Below are 20036 nucleotides of genomic sequence, written 5' to 3' on the forward strand. Positions count from 1 at the left end.
CGGACGTCCGTTTGCTGTATTGTACAGCCGAATACACACTCGCACACACGCACAATTGGGGCTCACTAAATGGACTAGCTTTACCAGATTATAACGGTTTTCATAGCGTCCAGCCAAGTCGTGCTGTAGAAGTCCACGCATGCATGGAATGACATCGTGAGTTTGAAGAGAAACACAAAGGTTAGAGTTAAATACATCATATACTATAACTATGAACAATTTTGTTTTAATTACCAGCTCTCTTTCAGAAGCGACCTGGCCATAAATTATATCCTAACGTGGTGGCAATCCAAAGCATCTAAACGCGTGTGTGTAATGTGGAGGGAAAAACCGCAGGACCCGGAGAAAAATCCACGCGACCACGGGGAGAACATGCAAACTCCAAATACGCAGGTGTCAAGGGTCAGGATGGAGCCCACGACCTCCTGTATACCAGGCGAGGCAGTGAACATCTCACCCTGATATTGTTGTCTGTTTAGACAATTAAGTGGGCTTGGGCCGGAACATGTCACTGAATGGGGATGATGGCCGCTGGTTCAGCCTAAGACAGAGTGACAACCAAAGGAAAGAACATGGCGACTGGGTGTCTACCGTGCAGACGGAGCAATACGATCATCGTTGTATCACAAGACGGTGAAATATGATGATTGTTTGGAGAGGTCATCATCTGGCAGTAGATATAATATGGTTGGTCAGGATCAAGTGCAGTCGTGATCACAAAGTGCAACTCGCATTTTCAGGGTTACGAGTTCAACTGCTGATTGGGATGCACTACGCCCTCATCCCTTTTGTGGTTGATAAAATCCGTATCACTTTATGAAATCAAGAGGAGTACGTTCGATTCCCTTGCCCCTAACATTTCTAAAATTGATCCAGGGCTCCAAACTGGAGATGAGGGCCGACCCATTCGAGATGAATGGGAAATAAAAAACTAAAATTCACTTGGGGACTGCCAATGCATGAAATACCCACATCAGTGTTGTAATGAACCATACCTTGCGGTACAGGTCTCACATGCCACCCTCTGACTCTGACCTTTCTTTTTGGGCTTGCCGAAAGTGTCGTTTTCTTAAGCCAGATGGGAAGTGGTGCATTGTGGTTGGCGTGGACTCAGGCGCGAGGAATGAATTGGTACTCCATGTCCAATTCCCCCCCCCCCCCCCCCCAATTTATAGCCCGGTGCCTCAGCCCCAGCTGCAGTTGTAGTACCTGCACACTCGATAGCTATGCCACTGCGAGACGGTTTGCCACGATGGTCATCTTGTCGCTTTTGTCATCCTGTGTGGCGGCACTTGAGACTATAATCACGCGGTGGCGCTTGCCTGGCTGTCCCTGGGGTCCGTTGTTGGTGGCTGGGCCCCAGTGTGCTTCATCCTGAGCTCTGGCAGCAATGATCTCTGTCCTCTCTCCCATGTTTCCCTTCCCTTACTCTGCCTCCCCCCTCCCCCATATACTCTTTTATTAAAGTGCATTGAGATTGCTTTGCATTTAAATGCCAAATAAGAAAAAATGCTGTTGAACTTGATAAGCTCCCCCCCCGCAAAACGAATTCCCACTCCACCGTCTCCTCCAGCCTCTGAGCTAAAGAGACGGCGAACATCTTACATGTGTTCCTCTCTTTATCCAGCATTGATCCATCCGTTCCTTCACAGCTAATCGTTGTGCAGCGAGACACGGGCTATTCCTCTGCACAGCGCAATACGTCGCCACTGCTCGTGGACGTCTTGTTCCACTAGCGGACTCCCATATTAACGTTTCCCAAGAGCCGTTTGCATCAGCGCGGGGTAGATATTGAGTGTGCAGGCGGTGCAACTACACTGGTGCCCATGGATTTGGAGTGCGTAGGCACCTTCATCTCACCAGGGCCTATACCAACTACGCTACGCCACTGGTTTGTACTGTTTACCAAAAGTGATTTTTTTTTTTTAGACGGGCCAACTTCTTGTCTGGTTTTGATTTCTTTGAGTCTTCTCGGCAAGGCGCGGCCCATTAACAGTCCGCATTAACAACAGTGTGGAGCAAATGCTCAAAAGGCTTTTTGTGGTCATGGAGAAGTAACAATAATAGTGGCTTCCAATGGAGGAAACGTGCCCGAGAGGACACCCACCAACAGAGATTAGGTGATGAAATCTGCTCGTGTGCAGAAACTAGACGGGCTGTTGCATCGCCAGACCGTGCGTGAGAGTCGGTGATGGCTTGGGGAGTCATTTATCCAGCAGTGGATAGGTCTTGGCTGATGATAACAATCCGTTGTCTTTTTTAAGTGTTCTCTCTCACATCGTGATGGCCCCGAGGATCATCCGCACTCTCCATTCCACTACAAATGCAACGCGCACAATTTTCTGGTCATTACTTCTACTCAGCGAATCTGTTCCTCAGTCAATGAGTCTGGCTCTCATTTGGCTAATTTCCCCTCATGAATGCAAACAGCCGTAGAGAGTTTTAATACCAACGCCGCCACTTCTGCATCACCGTTTCCCCCAAGTACCCTTTCTAGGCTACGGACACACTGGGCAAAATGTAAAGTATCACAACTCCTACCGACAATCTTCACCGATCGCAGCTGTCCGCACCGTTTTCTTGCGGTTTTGCAGGTGGAAATCCCCTGTCGGCCTAGGCTTTCGTCGTGCAAGTCGGCAATGTTGCTCAAATCAAAAGAAGTTGTCGGTGGAAGATTTCCAGCAACGGTTGCTCAAAAAAAATTGTCTTTTGGCTTCTTGTAGCTGCGAGTTTAGTGCGCTTCCCTCCGTACCTCCGATTCGCACGGTTGGCTACGTACGGTGCGAAAGAAGTTCAATATACACATGCACAATTCGAGGAGCATCGCGTGGAACCGTCACTGCCACGCTGGCCACGTTCGAGCCAGCAGGGGGCACTCACCGCTCCCGTATTTGACAGAAAAAACGAGGCAAGGAATTACCCCCCCCCACTGCGCTGTCTGTGTGCGAGCACACTGCGCAGACCACAGTGCGGTGCAGACGCAAAACAAATGGCCAAACTGTGATGGGGAGTGAAGGAGGCCGCCACCGCCGCCGCCGTTACACATTCTCAGATGTCTCCTTTATTTTTTTGTCAGGATGTCATCAGTCAAGTCCTCCCTGAGGCCACGACCACAGCCTTTGAATGTGAGTTTTTTTTCTCCTCCGTCCTGTGTGGTTCCGTACACCCTATTTGCATCTGATTATGCAGGTTTTTTTTTTCCCGTGGCAATTTATATACTTATTACCCTTTAAATATTCGCGCATTTTTTTGAGGCGCGGATTATTTGGTGGGCGAGCGATAAGTTTTGAAGGCTGATAATTTAACGGAAGAACCCTGGGTTTTTTCTTGTTTTGTAATGCTTCACATTTAGAGATTCGGTTTGAGAAATTGAATTTTAGTGACTAATCTCAACGGGAATGACATCTCGGTGTCAATACTTAGAGGTTTTTTTTTGCTTGCATTAAAAAATAACTTTTCCTTTCAAGGTTTAATAAAATATAGTATTTCTTTACAATTTTTCATTTACAATAAGTATTATTCTATCAGCCAATAACACGATGATGGAAAAAAAAAACCCCCACCAAATTGATTTTTTCTTTTTTTCTTTTGTAACTCGTGATATTCCATATCTTACATTAAAAAAGCTAGAAATCCACATGAATACGCTAGACGACGAGCTGTTTAAACGAAATCGCATTTGAAAGGTTTAAAAAGATGTGTTTTTTTTTCTCTCTCTCCCTCTCTCCCTTTCAGACGAGGATGAGGATGGCGATAGAATCACCGTTCGGAGCGACGACGAAATGAAAGCCATGCTGGCCTATGTGTGTTCCGCGTGCGTCGCATTATAGAGCCTGCCAATGTTAAATTGTGAATCAAACATTGGCGAGCACCACTTGAAGGTGCATGAAAGGAAGCTGAAAATTAATTTTGGACCGATCGCAGAAGGGGCCTGGCCGTGCCACAATGCCGAGCCAAATCGAAAATTCAAACAAACCAACGAGACTGCCCGATCCTTCGATGCGCGTGCGCTCATTTAATTACGCTAAAATGGCGACGTAAATTTTTTCGGGGGGGTGGGGGGGAAACTTTTTTTGGAATGATTGCGTTTAAAACACAACGTTGCCACTTCTCTTGGCTGTCCGCGTGTGACTTTTGTGACGTGGCTTCGCTTTAATTGCGACGCCTAATTCTGCGCGTTTCACATTTATTTGTTTACCCGCCGCGGGAATATCCCATCTCGTAGAAATGCTTTGGCCGTGCTCCACGGCAGTTTTTGCCCCATTGTGAACGGTTTGCCCTGACTCTCGCCCTTTTCACTTGTGTTCTATAAACATCCGCTCCCTCCGTGTACACCAGAGAGTTTATTTGAGGGCTGAGGTGTGCCGAGACTCACTGAGACGCTGTCTCTTCGCAGTACCTGGGCACGATGCATGACATGCAGATGTCCGGGGAAATGGTGGAGCCTTTGAACATCTACCCGAGGGGTAAGAGCCAGACTTGAAGTCATTCTTGTGTTCTGCTGCTTCTGCTGCTGCGATGCTCCGTTGCGAAGATAGCCTCTTGGGGAGGGCACGTGGGGTAGAGGTGGGCACCACGGTAGAGAGTTGGTTGTTAGGTATAATTTAAAGTGAATTTTAAAATGAAAATTGGTTGCGTTTATTTTTGTAACCTCTTTGTGCGCAATGTCCCTTGTGTTTTGTGACGGTGCTGTGAGAGACTGGTCGACAAGAGGCATGTCACGATTCTTCCCAGATTCTCTTAATCTTTGCGATTCTCCTAGGTGATTCGGTTCACAAAATTAGTAATTTTAGTGAAGAGCATATTTAATAGGCACGTAGCGATTCATTCCCCCAGTAATTTTAAGAATTGTCACGATTCGGGGTTCTGGAATTGTTTCCTGAATGTTTTATTTTTTGTCTCGTTTTCATCACCTCATTTGTATTTTTAAAAATGATGTTTCTCATACCTACACTTGCGTTCGCTTCATTATCCTCAATGTGACAAAAACGTTTCTCTGCCATATAATTTGCATACGGCAAAAATAATTGATTCCGCAGGCATAAAAACGACCACATTTACTCGATGCATTGTTACGTGCTTACGCACGTAACAATGTAAGCTGCTTGCAGACAAACGTTGTAGTTCATGCAAGTGTCTGCTGGAGAATTGAAAACAAAATAATGAAATCTCGGGGACGGCTTCGCTGACCGACCGGACGCACGCGTTGCCACGTCCTGACCCAGAAGGGGTGACGGGGATCGCTCGCTCAGCGCGGCTCGCTCCGCTTGGCTCGCTCGCCGGAGCAGGCCCACACCGCGCCGGCGCCGTGACACGTTAACACTCCCTTAACTAAATAAAAAATGGAATAGTTAAAAAGGTAATTGATGGCCGGTGGACAAGGAGCTCGCTTAAAAAGAGGCCCTGGTGGCCGTGGAATCTGTCAAAGGCGACGGCTCGGCGACCGGTAACATATGGGAGCCATTTAAAAGAAGTCCTTGCCTGGAGTGATCGTCATGAAGCCACCACGCCTGCCCGCCCGCCCGCTCGCCCGCCCGCCCGCTCGCTCGCTTACTCGCCCGCTTGCCCGCCCGCCCGCTCGCTCTGTCCATCATTTTTTCCCGCCGCTAATTTTCGCGGCCGTTTCAATTTTCCTTCCCCGCGCGCAATTCATTTTCTGACATATTTATAAATCGCTTGAATACGACTCCCCAATTTAGCTCAATTACTCTGTTCCAGCTTGCAAGCCACCAGGGAAGCGAAACATACACGGCCTGAAGGTAATCATTTCAATAATTGTTTTAAGAGGGGGGGTCGGTGGGGTGGTTGTGGGTGTTGGGGAATGGGGAGGAGGTGGGTGTTGGTGGGGGGGCGGAGGGAGGGGGTGGGTGAGCAGGCCATAAATTTGTAATGCTGATGTAGATTGGCTAAATGTGGGCAAAGGAATTTCAACAGCTGCTTTATTGCCAAGCGTTTGACATTAGTCGAGCCTTTTGTCACACTGCACGTTGATTTCATTTCGTTTTAACCATTACATATTACCGCATCACTGCCTCTGTTAAACAATTGAAAGTCCCACTTTAACTATTTTTTTCTCCTTTGATGTCCATACACAGGTAAAAAAAAATCTGATTTTTTTTTTTCATCTTTGGAAAATAACGGGGTGGCAGATATGAAACACATAATCGGTTGTGACAATTGTTACCTTAAAAAACATTTCTAATAATTCTCAACCCTTTTTACTGTATAAAAAAACCCATCATCACTTCACGGGCATAGCCAACAGTTAACGAGGTATTGGCTTGTGCAAAGCATTAAGGCGGAGGTAGCGTTTTACGGCAAAAAATATTTTATAAACATATATATATATATAAAAATCCCTCTCCGCGTCCGGTTGGCTCCTTTGCCGTCGGCGGAAACCTGCCGACAGAATAATTAACCTTGGCAGGGAGGCGGGACGCGGGCTAATTAGGAGGCAGCGCTTGGCAGCGCCCGTTCGCACGTGACGCGACCCCCTCCCCTGCTGACCGCCCGCAGGTAAACACGCGCGCCGGGCCAGGGAGCGGGGCCACCGCCTCCACCGCCAGCGCCAGCGACAGCGGCGGCAGTAGCGGCCTCCCCACCAACAGGTACCGGACGGGCGGCTGACGCACGAGAGTCGCACGTCGCTTGAGCCGGTCGCCCGGCGTCGGCGCGGTTGTTCCACCCGCACAACGGCACGGCCTGTAATTGCCCTGAAATGCGGTTCGGCAAGCCCACAAGTTCGGGGACGGAATGTTTCGTACTTTTTCAGCCCCCTGTTCTATGATATGGGACGCACATATCGCAATTTAAACATTCTCTCCTCCCCCCCCCCCGAAATACAAGCGAGGTGTTCCACAATTTTGGCAGTACATTTCAGGCACTTCACTCATGTGGATAATCATTGGTAGAATAATAAAAGTGGCTTTTGATCGAGGCAACAAATTAGTATTTTGTAATGCGGAGAGAATTATTTTTTACTACGACCTGACCTGGAGAGCGTGCAAAACATTTTTTTGAGACGATTATCACAGTACAGCAACTCTGCGTCCCTTCGCAATACACAGTGGAATATTGAGCGAGTAGCAGGGAGTGCGCAACGGTGCGCGTGTTTGGACAGGGAAAGGAGAGAGAACGGGGATTGCTCGCCATTAGCCGTCCATTGCAGCGAACGGACGGCAACGTGTCCGTGAAAGTGACCCCGTCGAAATTGGGAAAACATTCCATAATGCACTTACGAATTGAGGTTCATTTATTTAAAATATTGGACTGGAAATATGCAAACAAAGCGATTGTACTCGTTAAGATATTGTACGTATATAATCTGGCGTGGAGTGTGCAGGCAGCACACGAAACAGAAATGTATTTTAAGGGTTTTAGATGACGAGACTTGTTCTGCTAAAACAGTGGGAGTCTCGAGGGTGACAGGTATGACAACGTCAGCGTCAGCTATGGTAGCCATCTCACAAGCCAGGCCACCAGCGGCTCCATACGTTGCTACGATTCGGGGTCACGGTTTGACTCAAGAATAGATTTTTGTTTTTGTCTCTTTTGTGTTGTCCATCTCGTTTGTGTAGTTTTGATCATTGCCTTTCTCTAAATGTAACAATAATATATAATTGCGTGTAATTTTCATGAATAGTAAACACGAAATTATCTCGCATCATGCATTGATGAATCGATCCGTCATTACATGCATACTCTTAAGATATATTAGTAGATGCAACGAGATATTTGTCGAAACAAGCCAAACTTCTACAATGCAATTTACATTCACATAGTTGCGTCAAAATGCAACCACATCTCCAGGCACTTCACAGTGGAGAAAAAAAACCTAGCTATATGCAAATATAGTTTATTGTGAAAATATTTGACACTCAATAGAATCACTTAGTTTAGCGCACAAATTCTCATAAAGGAAAATAAAGCTTCAAACCGTAAGCAAAACGTGCAAAGATAATTGTTCAACCGCCACGGACAGGGAAAAAAAATATTATTACTGATTTATGAAGAAGAAGAAGAAGAAAAAAAGCAATCCATGTCGTTGATAGTCTGGTGCGGTGGCCACATTTTACCCAGTGACCTCGGCGCATGTTCACCGGAGTCGCTGGCCACTCGTCGGCCGTATGGAGATGAGGAGGGGCGGGTGGGGGGGGGGAAGGAGGCAGCCCTGAGGGCAGAGCCCTCGTGCGTTCTGGGCGGCGCTGCGGCATCACCGAGGCTCTCCGTCCTTCAGAGGCGATGCTAATTTGTTAGTCCCGTTCGCTGGCGGACGTTTCAAAGATCCCCCGACGCTCCGCCAGAACAGTGGGGCTGCGGCGTGCCCGTGTCGCGCCTAAATTAACCAGCCGCTATTAAAGGCATATTCCCCTTACACCAGCGGCAGCCTCCTTCAAAACTCCGTCCAGGGCAGCCGAACGCGGCTGCCCAGAATAAAGCATTTCTGTAATGGCGATGTTGTCGGGATTGCGGTCACTAATGGCATGCGGGGATGATGCGGTTTTTTTTTAGTTTTCGTCCACACGAGTGTTATGTGTGAAATGCACGCAAGTGCTTACGAGCCATGCCCTGCCAAGCGAACGTGACCCACCTCCGTACTGGGACACGCCAAACCGCCCGCAATAAAAATGGAGTGCCCCGAACGCTCCACGGGTATCGGCTTATCGGTTGAAACTGGATTGTCTGCCTGACCCTCCCCGTGTTTGTCATTGCAGTTTAAAGAAGCCCTCGGCAGAGCTAAATAAGATCCTGGCCAACGAGCAGGTACGCCAAAGGATCGCGGCCGCTCGAACACTCTCTCCCGTCCCTGCATGCACGGGCTCGCGCGAAATGCTCGCGCGTCTCTACTACGCCGAAAGCGGCGGCGTCGAATCACTTGCCCCGGTTGCACCGCCACGCATCCTGTGTCTCTCTTTCTAGATTTGAAGCTTTCGTGACTGCAAGGATTCATATTCTTAGGTTTTTTTCGGTAAAGTCACGTAGGTAAAAAATTAAAATTGATAAAAGTAAAATAAAAGAAAAATCACGACGTTTCGGAGTCACAGCACGATAGCTGTATCATGATACAGCAAGCATGCTGTGACAGTTCCACCTGAAGACGGAAGCTTGTGTTGCCTCCGAAACGGCGTGATTTATTTTTTATTTTACTTTTATTAATTGAAATTTTTTACCTACATGACTTTACCGAAAAAACCTAAGAATATGTGTCTCTCTTCCTGTCTTCTTTAATCGTTGGCTTCGTTTTTTTGCGCGATTTCTGTCATAGCTGCATAATGCGGCAATAACCCCCCCCCCCAACCCCTCCACCCCCATGTTTCAATTTGTTTTTTCAAATGCGCTGCCCTATTTCTGGAAGATTACTGCCATGCCATTTGCTTCTTTATTGTTCGTTATTTTCCTTCACAATGAGTGCCGAGTTGTTTTTTTGTCATTCTTACAGAAAAGTTTGGAAATTAAAGCCGTTTTTAACTTCACGAAAACGTAACCCGAGGGCGTCCTTGCCAGATGCGGCGCGCTCCCGTTTTACTCTGGCGAGCGGAATTAATCTCTCTTCTTGCTCTTTCGCTCGCCGACTGGAGCCGGTAGTAAGCGCGCACCATGATGCTGATTTGCCGTCTCTTGTACGGACACATTAGAGCCACGTCATTCTTTATTCATCCAGCAAAGCCTTGACTGTTAAGTCTCAGAACTTCTTTTTTTTGCGGAGACTTTTTTTTTAAGGTCATTTGGCCAAACACGTCGACGGAAACGATGTCAGCCGGTGAAGACGTGCGCATGCCAAAATTGAGCGCTCAAATGCAGCGCAGAATGGTCACCAGCGAACTTTATATACCGCCATCTCCTGGCTGACTTCTCTGCAGATCAGTGTCTGATGCACAAAATAATCTCGTCGCCATCCACCAACCCTGCCTCCTCACGAAGCCTGCAACGATTCTGCCCCAGTCACGAGTCAACGATTCAATGATTTGTCACAATTCTGGGATTGTTATTCGATTCAATCGTCGAGGCTCATTTGACCATTTTGGTGACTTAGCGGCATCTGGCCGCCGCAGAGGTCGCTTGGAAACCAATTGCAAACGACGTATAGGGATAGAAAACAAACTAATTTTTGCACATGCGGTTGGCGGCATTTTTCTTGAACTTATGTGTCGATGTTCATCGATGAATTGTAACATCGTTAAACCCCTGCTTGACAACAATATTGTACCTCTGCGCTATTTACTGCTTCGTTAGCGGAGCATTTAGCAGCTTTATCAGTGTACCATATTTTTTTTGTATTCAGTTGTGAAATTAAACGATGCGCGGCGTTCGTAATCATCAGCCGTTATCAATCCGCTGCTGGATAAGGGCCCTCTCAAGCCGGTTGTCATCTCTCGCACGGTGTTCATCTCCCGCACTGGAGCTGAGTACATCGCTCCATTTCCTGGGCGGTCGTCCTCGGGCGTGTTCTGTCCGTTGGCCGTCACTCTGTTGCAGAGTTCGCAAACGGGTTTTGATTCCTTACCCGTACCCGGCCGCACCAGGGTCGCAAACGGGTACCCGTACCCTACCCGATACCCGGCTACCCGTACCCTACCCGTACCCGGCCGGGTATGGGTAGGGTACGGGTACGGGTACCCGATTGCGACCTCTGGGATGAAGCCATGTTGCAGGTGCGGGTGGGTTGATTCTAGGAACTTGAATTGTGAGAAGAGACAAGATGTTGGGAAATGAGTGACAAACGGTTACTCACCAGTGACTCACGGCCTACCCGTACCCGGCCGCACCAAGGTCGCAAACGGGTACACGTACCCGGCCGGGTACGGGTAGCCGGGTATCGGGTAGGGTACGGGTATCGGGTACCTGATTGCGACCTCTGCTCTGTTGTTATTCTTTGACCACCAGCCATCGACAATTTCAGTGACCAAGTCAATTTTGGGATCCTAAGGGTGAATTGTTTATGCCCGAGTCTCATAGAGCCAAACTAAGGCACCCTTTTCGAGTCTAGGCATCCGATGCTAATCCCTGAGGCTCATAAAGCCAGACTTAGGATACTTTCGTTTCCTAGGGTTCAGTGTTAATGCCCAGGTCTGAAATCCAGAATAAGGCACCTTTAGATTCTTAGGGTCTACTGTAATTGTCCAAGGCTCAGTTGGGTGAGTGGCATCGCCGTGGGAGATTACCTTAGCGTATATATACACACACACACACTCTATTTACAATAAATCACGAAACCCTTGTAATTATAACAGACCTACAAATCCAGATGGGTCCAACCCCATTTGTGTCTGTCCCCTGCTCCCGTGGCTCGGCGCAGCATTTTTTTCAAGTTGTCCGCTTCCGAATCTCTCGGCGAAAGTTTGAACAAAACGAGACGACTTTTCCCCATCCACCCTGCTCGCATCCTCGCTCGCTTCTCCGCCTCTGATATATTTATTTGCCCGCTTGATACATATCTTTACGAAAACAAAATTATTTTCAGGTCGCGGCATAGCACAAAAGGCGTTCATCAAATTGCAGTTGCCGGGCTGCCCAAACTCGTTTAGCAAAATAAATAGGGCCGTGTGAATGGACAGAGGTCGGGTCCATTTTTCCCGTAAGTGTCTGTTTTGTGGGAGCGATGACAGCGGGGTTGGTGTTGACCCTCACCCCGGCAGTCAGACTCAATCAGTTTTCATCCTGCGGACAGACAAGCCCGCTCGTGTGTTACGCAAGGGGACGGGGGCGGGGGACCCCAGGCAAAAGCACTGGGGGGAGCGGAGGGGGGGTTGAATGTTTTTTTTCTCTTTTGTAATCGCGAGGGTGGGGGGGGTGCGAATTCGTGTGTGTGTGCTTGCGTTGGTGGATGTGGGGACTGGATAGAGAAAAACGACAGATTGATGGACAAGAGATGGAAAGTGGTGCTTGCGGACACACACACACACACACGTGCGCGTCCACATAAATAGACGTACGAAAGAACGGAATTAACGCACCGAAGGCATCTTTTTGTTTTCTTCTTCAGTGGCCTCACGTGAAAGGTTTTGAGATTGGTTCAATTAAAGTTGCAGGTCTCCCGAAAGCCCTATTTTGTCAAATATTAATTGAACAGCAGCCTATTCCTTCCTTTGTGCCCTATTCGTTCCTCATACCGCTGCATTCACATTGATAAATGCAATAATTTTTCGTTTTCTTGAATCTTTTCATTGGTGGCGCGCAATAGAAATTGATATAAATATTTTCCTCCCAGCTCGTCCTGGAAGCGCTCTGTAGTCTTTATTCTCTTGCGAGCAGTAAAGAGACATTCACGTGGTTACAGCAAAAGGATTTTTTTTTGTTTTGCCTGGCAGTTCCCTCCTGAAACCGAGCCTCCGCGCTATTAAACGGGACCTGCCTTGTTAACGACTCGCGGCTATCGACTGCCGTCGCGCGGACGCGCAATATCAGCTCGCGCTGGCGAAAAGACTCGTTAGGAGGAGGAAAAATCGCAACTGACAGCCCAATATTGACCTCATCAGGCGTTCAGTAAAAACGAAAACGGGCCGCGCGGCCCCGCGCTCCCCGCGCACCGCCGATATTGACAGGTTCGAAACGACCGCTCGCGGCCTCGGATTGACGAATGTCGCGTGGCGAGATTGTTATTGTAATAGATCTATTACTCCGAAATTTGTCCGTAATGGGCGAGATTGATTGGGGCGGTTGGAATGGCCCCTAAATTTGTCTCGATGATATTTCGCTCCCTGGCCGAAAGGTCGAGCGGCGAAATGGCAATCGCTCTAATTATTTACAAAAAAAGAAGTGTCGTTTCTCGTCGGCGCGTATTGGCTGCCATTTCGTTTTTATGAGGGCGAAATTGTGATTGGTGGACGGCCGTCGCCATCCGTTTAAATTTGTCCACTCGTGACCAAGAGGGTAACCTATTAAAGGGTCGAGGCGGCCGAGTCTGATGGCGCAATATGAAATCCATCTGGTTAAGGTCGTGTTTACAAAAAATCAATAGCGGAGGGGAAATATTGCTTCAAACGGACATGATATTTTGGAAGTGACAGGTATTTTCATCACTGGTACTTTGTTGGTGTCGTGAAGGTTTAAGCGCTAGGACGGATGAGAGAGGGGGGGCCCTTGCTCTTAAGTGCCGACACGTTGCCTTCATTACCACTTACTAACACGGTAAAAAAAAGAAACGGTGCAACAAACGGCCATTGATTTTTATTTAGATTGCAATTTAATTTTGAATATGGTGTTGAGGAAGCTCATTATTTATTCAGTGTCAAAATCAATGGCTTAGCTGTGTGGGGGAAAGTCAGTGTCTAGTGTACGAAAGGTTAAGTTATGATTTTGGTATTTCAACATTGGATTTTTGTTGAGTTTATAATTTAATTTTATTATTAAATGTTTTGACAGTGTCCCAATTTAGAATTCTTGCTGGAGCGTTATGCTTTACGTGGATGTAATTTTAAAACAAAAAATCCCTCCAGCGATCATTGCACAAGCGTATTTTAATTATTGTTGCGATTATGTTATTGGGTTAATATTTTAAGAACATTTTAATTTGCTTTTAAAGCAAAATGTGTTTTAAAGACTAATTTCTTTGAGATCCAGGTAATATTAACTCTGGTAGGATGTTGTGGCTAAGTCATTAGCATCCAATCAGCGCTAATCTTTAAAGCCTTCATAAATAACTTTAAATCCCCCAAATGAAATTACATAATTGCTGTCAATTAATTATTTGCCAAAGTTTGACAAGAAGGTACTGCATGTCTTGCAATCTTTTTGGGCCCTCTTAAACTCAATGCAGAAGCATTTTAACCCGTAGCAAGCGGAGAAGACAAGGAAGGACCCTACAAAATAACCAACAAAAATATTTTTTTTAAAGTTTCATATTGATGCTCCTGCACAGCGATGGGTCGTAGAATATGCCAGTAATGAAACTGCCTGTCAGTAATCCAGAGCTTACTCTCGGCTGACTGTGAATTGTTGGCAAAGTTTCGAACAGTTTACATCTCACTCGTAACACCTTCCCCACCGCCGCCCACCACCCACCCTCTCCTCCTCCCCGCAGCCACCACCGCACACCTTATTTTTATTTATTTATTTTTTATAAATTGCTTGACAAACTGAGTATTGATCGGCTCTGCACTTGACACGACCTCAGACGTAACACGCACAGACCTTGAGGGGCTTCGTTTGATTGGGCGTTTTTTTTTCTTCACATGAATAATCTTTTCCCCTCGACGTTTTCTCTTCTTTCTGCCTTCTCTCTACCTTGCCTTCGTCTCTCCGGCGATACCGTCATTTGTTTTCTTCTTGTTATATCTGCGTGTGCGTCTGCGTGTGCGTCTGTGTCTTTGTGTACGTCTGTGTGCACCCATGTACGTCCGCGTGTACGTCTGAGTGTACGCCGCTTTTGAACCGAGCTTGCCATTTTCCCGCTGCGGTCATTATTCCGTCCCGGTTTTTAACCGTTTTCTGCCCCCCCCCCGCCTCCCCCACCCGGCCTCCTCCCCCCACCCTCCCCCTTACTTCCCCCACGACGCTAATGTTTAATGCAGTGTTTTTAAATCGTTCGACAATTTGGAATGAATTAAGTTGTCTGCCGAGATTAAGAATGTGACGTCTCGTGGGCCATCGCCACTGCGCCGCCGCCCATGCTCGCACGCCTCGAAGCGCCCGCTCTCTCACGCGCTCGGTGCTCCGCGTCTCCCACGCTCTGCCGTTGCACCGGCGGGCGCCTTGTAACCGCGTGGCGGACGCGCCGCTCCGCGAATTAGTTTACACCGTGTGGTGAAGTATGGGCAAATGGCATCAGTGACCCCCTGCTCGCAGTTGACAGGCGCTCCCGCATCCATTGTGTGAGCTGACAGAAGGGACGTGCGTGTGCTGCCCTTTAGCACGCACGCCCAAGCCAACGCGCCGTGCGCGCACGGCCCCCTTGTCGCTCCACTCCTGGACGAGGGCCTTTGCGTGCCACGTGGATCGTGGAGGTTGTTTGACCGTGCTTCACCACGCCGCTCAGCCCGGGCCGGTGGTAGTTGGGGGAGATGAGAGCTTTTAAGCGCCGTACTACATAACCCTTTGATGCGCTGCCCTCTTTAGTCTAAATCTCTCGTCGCCAGCCTGCTCTGACCAGCGTGGTGAAGTATGGTGAAACAAACCCCCTTCACCAGTATGGGCTGGTGAAGGGGGTCATCCAGCAGGGGATTGACAGAGAGCTGTGATTTTTCTTTTTGGACTGGAATGTCTTCCGAAAATTCGCCAGCGTCTTGAGATGAGGCCGCGTTTTTGACGCCCTCGTTCGTGCTCAGCGCTTGCGAGTCCACTGCTGCGCAAGGGCCTCCCCACGCCTTGCCCGTCGTCGGTGTTATTTGGCCATACTTCACCACGCTGGTCAGCGCGGGTTGGTGAAGGCGGGCAGCATAGATGTGGAGGTGTAGACGTTTATTTGACCGTCTAGCCTACGTAGGCACCCAAGTCGTCTTGTTTTCTGCGGCTAGACTTTGGCTTTTTACCGAACACAGAGATTCGCTCGCTTGCTGAGAGATGAGCGATTAGCTGCCACGGTGGGCACCACCAGGATCGGCCGAAGAGGGGCGGCAGCTTTTTCCTTTTCGGTTGCCGGTGAGGCCTGTCACTTTCGTACTTGCTAATGGGCTCGCGTTGTTCTTGCCGCCCCCCCCCCACAACCACCCCCCTGCAGATCAGTGAGCAGGACATCGAATACCAGGACATGCTTGGCCATGGAAACGGAGGAACCGTCTACAAGTAAGCTCGGCCCGCCTGGCGTCACCCACAGTTCCGTCGGTCCATCCGCACGTTCCGACAGAACAACCGAAAAAAAAAGAATGTACAAAAAAAATCGTAAGAAAACAGCTGGCGTCACGTCCCATAGAACGTCCAACAGATGAGATGCTCGCTATACAAGGTAATATTTTGTAAAGGAGCTCGGAGGCATCTGTTTTTATTGGAGTAGTGTACTGCCGAATTTATGACCCGTAATTACTTCCGCTGCCTCACATGCATTTACATGCCTAATGCCTCTTGGTGGAGGCAGGCAGCAGTAGCAGCAGCAGAGGGAATTGGTGGAGGCTGACGAGGCATACTAAAATCGGACCGTGCTCTGATATTAAATAAATGGAAGCTCTTCGTGGCATCCTTGACCACGTCGAGTGGCCAGGCCCGTTGCGCTGCAGCTCGCGCGTCCACGGAGGGGCGGGGGTTTGGCACCGCTCGTCGGGGGTCGGTGTACGTACAGCCATTGTTGCCTCAATGTTGGGGCTGCGGTTACGGCTGCTGCTGTTGTTGTTGTTGGGATTACAGCAGTTAGGATTATGATTGTGTCAGACGTAGGTTTTGATAGGTTTCGGGTTGGGAATAGACCTTTGAGGCTAAGGCTGTCATTAGCGCTCGGGCTGTTGTTATTGCGTGGGGTTAGGTTATTGTTAAGCAAGGGGAGGGGGAGGGGGGGCGCAGTTGTTAGCAAATTGCGCTCTGAACCTCGGCGATCCCGAGCAGGCTTTCCGGCCACGGCTGACATTCAGCACTGAGTGGTATCTCAATCGGTTCAGGGTGCTCACTTCAGCAGCCCGCGTTGGCCAACGTGGTGAAGTGTGGTCAGAATACAATTCCCATAACTGACAGCAGTGTGAAGAGGCATTCGTCCAGCGGCAATTTTTATGTATATTTTTGTAAACATTGTGAAATATGTTGTTGGTATTGTGGTTAGTAAGGACTAATTTAGCATTATTGCCAGTGTGTTAGGGTTATCTTTTTCATGTTTTGTTATATTTATTATGTTTTTATGGTTTTTAGACGTGAATTAAAAGATGTGTCAATTATTTGTAGGCAATGGTTAGGATTAGGGCAGGTTTATTGTTGATTCGTTAATGAGGCTTGCCAATGTTGTTGGCATACAATTTATTGCTAGGGTTAACATATTTATGGTAATTGTAAATGTTCGGGTAATTTATATAGAAACAGTTGCTGGTTGGGCGGACAAGAATGGATGTAGGGTTAGAGAGGTCATGGCCAGTTGTTGGGATTGTGGCTGTTGTTGTTGTTGGAGTTATTTTACCGTTGGTCGGGGTCGCGAGAAGCAGGCCCTGCGCTCGGACACTCGGCCGCACGGGGTGCGCGGTATTTCACGCGCGTTGAGGCTATTGCAAGATCTCGTTTAATCACGACTCGAGAGCCCACTGCTCCTGTCATGGGAGCGAGCCTTCACGAGCGTTGCTGTTAGCACCGGACTGAGAGCCAAAGGTGAAAGACCCCCACCCCCACCCTGCCTTTCGATTACAAAACATCGTCTCCTACCGGCTACACCGCCCCCACCTCCACCTCTGCCCACACAAAAGTGTAAACGAGGACGCCATGGGTTGGACCAGATGACGCCAAAAGGAGACTAGGATCTAAGAAAAGCTGTCTCGGGTGTGGACCAATCAACTTCAAGGACAGTGCACATTATCAGAGTTATGTTTTTTGTTTGCATTATGACTGCAGGTATTGTGGTCTATGCAAACATGACTCCTTGTAAAAAAGGTGTCAGTTTTGTTGCCAGATAGAAGGGTAAAAAAACAATTATCATATTTTTTACTGGCAAATGAGGTTCCAATGGTGAGGACGCCACAGTTAGCCCACCGGCAGGTCGCGTGTGGCTGGGCTAAATTGCGTAAACACCCGACTTTTGCCGGAGATGCCGTGGCCAGCGTGGGAGAGTAGCAAATGAATAGCGTCGAGAGGCAGCTCTCGTGATCATTCTGAGTACAGGGGCTGCACCTTGACCTTTTTAATTTTTTGAGTGACCGCATTTACGCTACGCCTTTCTGTTTTCACGCTGAGCAGCCGGCGTCGCTGTCGCAGAATTGACTGCGGTCCTGCGCCAGTACCGCGCTGCGCTGTTGACAGACACCGGTTCGCGCGCGCCATGAGCGGTAATCGGCTCGGACGTCCGAGCACAATCCGTACCGTCAATTCCGAACCCGCACTTGAGGCAGAGGGGACGTGGGGTGGGGGGGCCTCGTATTTACTGCATTTATAATTAAATTATCCTTTTGTTTTTCTGTTGTGTTTCGCTCTCCGCCGACACGGCTATTTGAATTTTTTGTAAGTAAACACTTGACTTGATTATTTTGCGCTCGATGCTGTCGCGTTTTTTTCCCTCTCCTTTTGTCACCGTATGGAAATCCTGCTCACGAAACGGAGAATCTGCAGGTGGCCCGATGACCTCGAGTGTTAGAGTGCTGAGCCGCCACCGCTGAGGTCATGGGTTCAACTCGGGGTTTTTAACTGCCCTGTGATGGAAGGCGAGTGGATGGTCTCATTCCAGTCACCAAAGATTGCACAAATTAATTCGAAATTTTGGCATTGAATGTAACTAAATCCAGCTTGGAGAATTTTTAAATCATACGTTTTGCTGGCTTGTGTGACCCGTTATGAGTAAAGGATAAAAAGCCGACTTGAATTATTTTTCCAGAGGGTGCCCTGTGACAAATATCTTCTGCAAATGTTGGAGGTACACCGTTCTGTGAGATTTCCAAATATATAATCACAATTTTATGATGTGACGCCGATCGCACCATGGGAAAGAATTTTAAAAGGGATACAAAATAAAACGACCAAAGGTATATATTTTCAAAAAATCTAAGGAATCTTGATCAAAGACATTTTTTTGACAATTCCCAATGAGATAGTGAATGAACTTAAACTTTTCTCCAGGGCCGGGGCTCTGGTCGCTCACCGCTAATGCTTCTCACCTCCACGCCCACGCACAATCTGTTTTACTCACAAAAAAGCCACAACTCCGCTCCTGGCCCGCCAAACCCCCCCACCCACCTCCCTTCCCCAGAAAATATTCCGTATTGATTTGTTTCAACCGTGCGCAAAATGTTATAGAAAATAAGATTTATCTCAATTGCTTACTCCTTGGCTCAGATGTGTTGGGGATCATTTAACATAACTAGTGTGTAATCATTTATTTTCATCTGGTTTAAGGTTCTTCAATTTAATAAATTGGGCCAATTTGTTTTCGATGCATTGTGTCATTAAGTTGCTGCCGCCGCTGTCGCAAGCCTCGGGGGCAAGGGGTGAGCCATGGCCACGCCCCCATCCATCGCCTGCGAGTGAAAAATGAAACGGAATATTAGCGCTGTCTATCGGCGATTGAGCGTGGATCTCAGCCAGCACCCCCCCCCCCCCCAAATTACAATCTCTCTTTTGCCCCCCAGAATGTTTCGAGCCAGGGAATTTTTTCTGCCTGAAAACAAAAAGGCCCTCGTCTGAATGGGTTTCCAGATGGTGCATCGTTCAGTCGCCCATTAAAACTAATCCCCGCGCAATCTAAGTCATTTCAGTAAAATTGTATTTATTGCTTTGACAGTGCTTTGTCATTCCACTGCTGGATGAGGGCCTCGCCCTGTAGTCATGTAAGTTGCTGTGGCAGGAGTATTACCGCAATGGTTCGTGCACAGCGCTATGAAGGTGGCGACCAGAGTTCAATTCCCGGCCACAGTGAACATCGGTGGCCGGGTGATACATGAACCGGTCCTGAACCCCACCCCTTCACCAACCTGGTGAAGTATCGTCATATAACAAGATGTAGCATGTCGAGGTATTCGATCTTGCTGTTGATTAAGAAAGAGCCGCTAAGTTTGGAATAATAAAACATTGTATTGCTTGAGAATATTAGCACGACTTCTTGTAAACATGTATTAATGATCACAAGCATGTAAGTTCTATTATTTACATGCAGAATTGTAATTTATTTTCAGTATACTCCCTCCATCCGTAATTTTCTCCGCGATTCGTATCGAAACGTTCAGCGTTGGTCCGCTTGCGTCGTCCGTCGCACACGGTCGCTCGCTAACGATCTCAGGCGGTGCGGATTTATCCAGCGCAGAGCGACGTCATGACCAACTCCGCGCTTCCTGGCTCCGTTCGTGTGTATCGCGGTGAAATCATCGTGCATGAGCATGGACTGGGTGCATAAGTGCAATATTTATTCAATGCCATGTTGAATATTCGAGAAAATTTTAGTTAGGATATTGTGCCCAGCGCTACGATTGCTTCGGGAGTAGAATTTCGGG

General features: G+C 48.1%; 1 protein-coding gene across 1 annotated transcript in view; it reads left to right on the forward strand.

The window, feature by feature from the left end:
* MAP2K5 (mitogen-activated protein kinase kinase 5) overlaps positions 1-20036 on the forward strand; it is a 122566-nt gene that overhangs the window by 1541 nt on the left and 100989 nt on the right. Inside the window, exons 2-8 of the mRNA XM_078885992.1 lie at positions 3077-3125; positions 3736-3803; positions 4397-4466; positions 5719-5759; positions 6517-6608; positions 8715-8763; positions 15656-15720. Coding sequence (XP_078742118.1) covers positions 3077-3125; positions 3736-3803; positions 4397-4466; positions 5719-5759; positions 6517-6608; positions 8715-8763; positions 15656-15720 — 434 coding nt within the window. The remainder of the gene's footprint in view (positions 1-3076; positions 3126-3735; positions 3804-4396; positions 4467-5718; positions 5760-6516; positions 6609-8714; positions 8764-15655; positions 15721-20036) is intronic.

Source organism: Lampetra fluviatilis, chromosome 3 (genome assembly GCF_964198595.1).
Source record: "Lampetra fluviatilis chromosome 3, kcLamFluv1.1, whole genome shotgun sequence".
In the NCBI taxonomy this organism is placed as follows: domain Eukaryota; kingdom Metazoa; phylum Chordata; class Hyperoartia; order Petromyzontiformes; family Petromyzontidae; genus Lampetra; species Lampetra fluviatilis.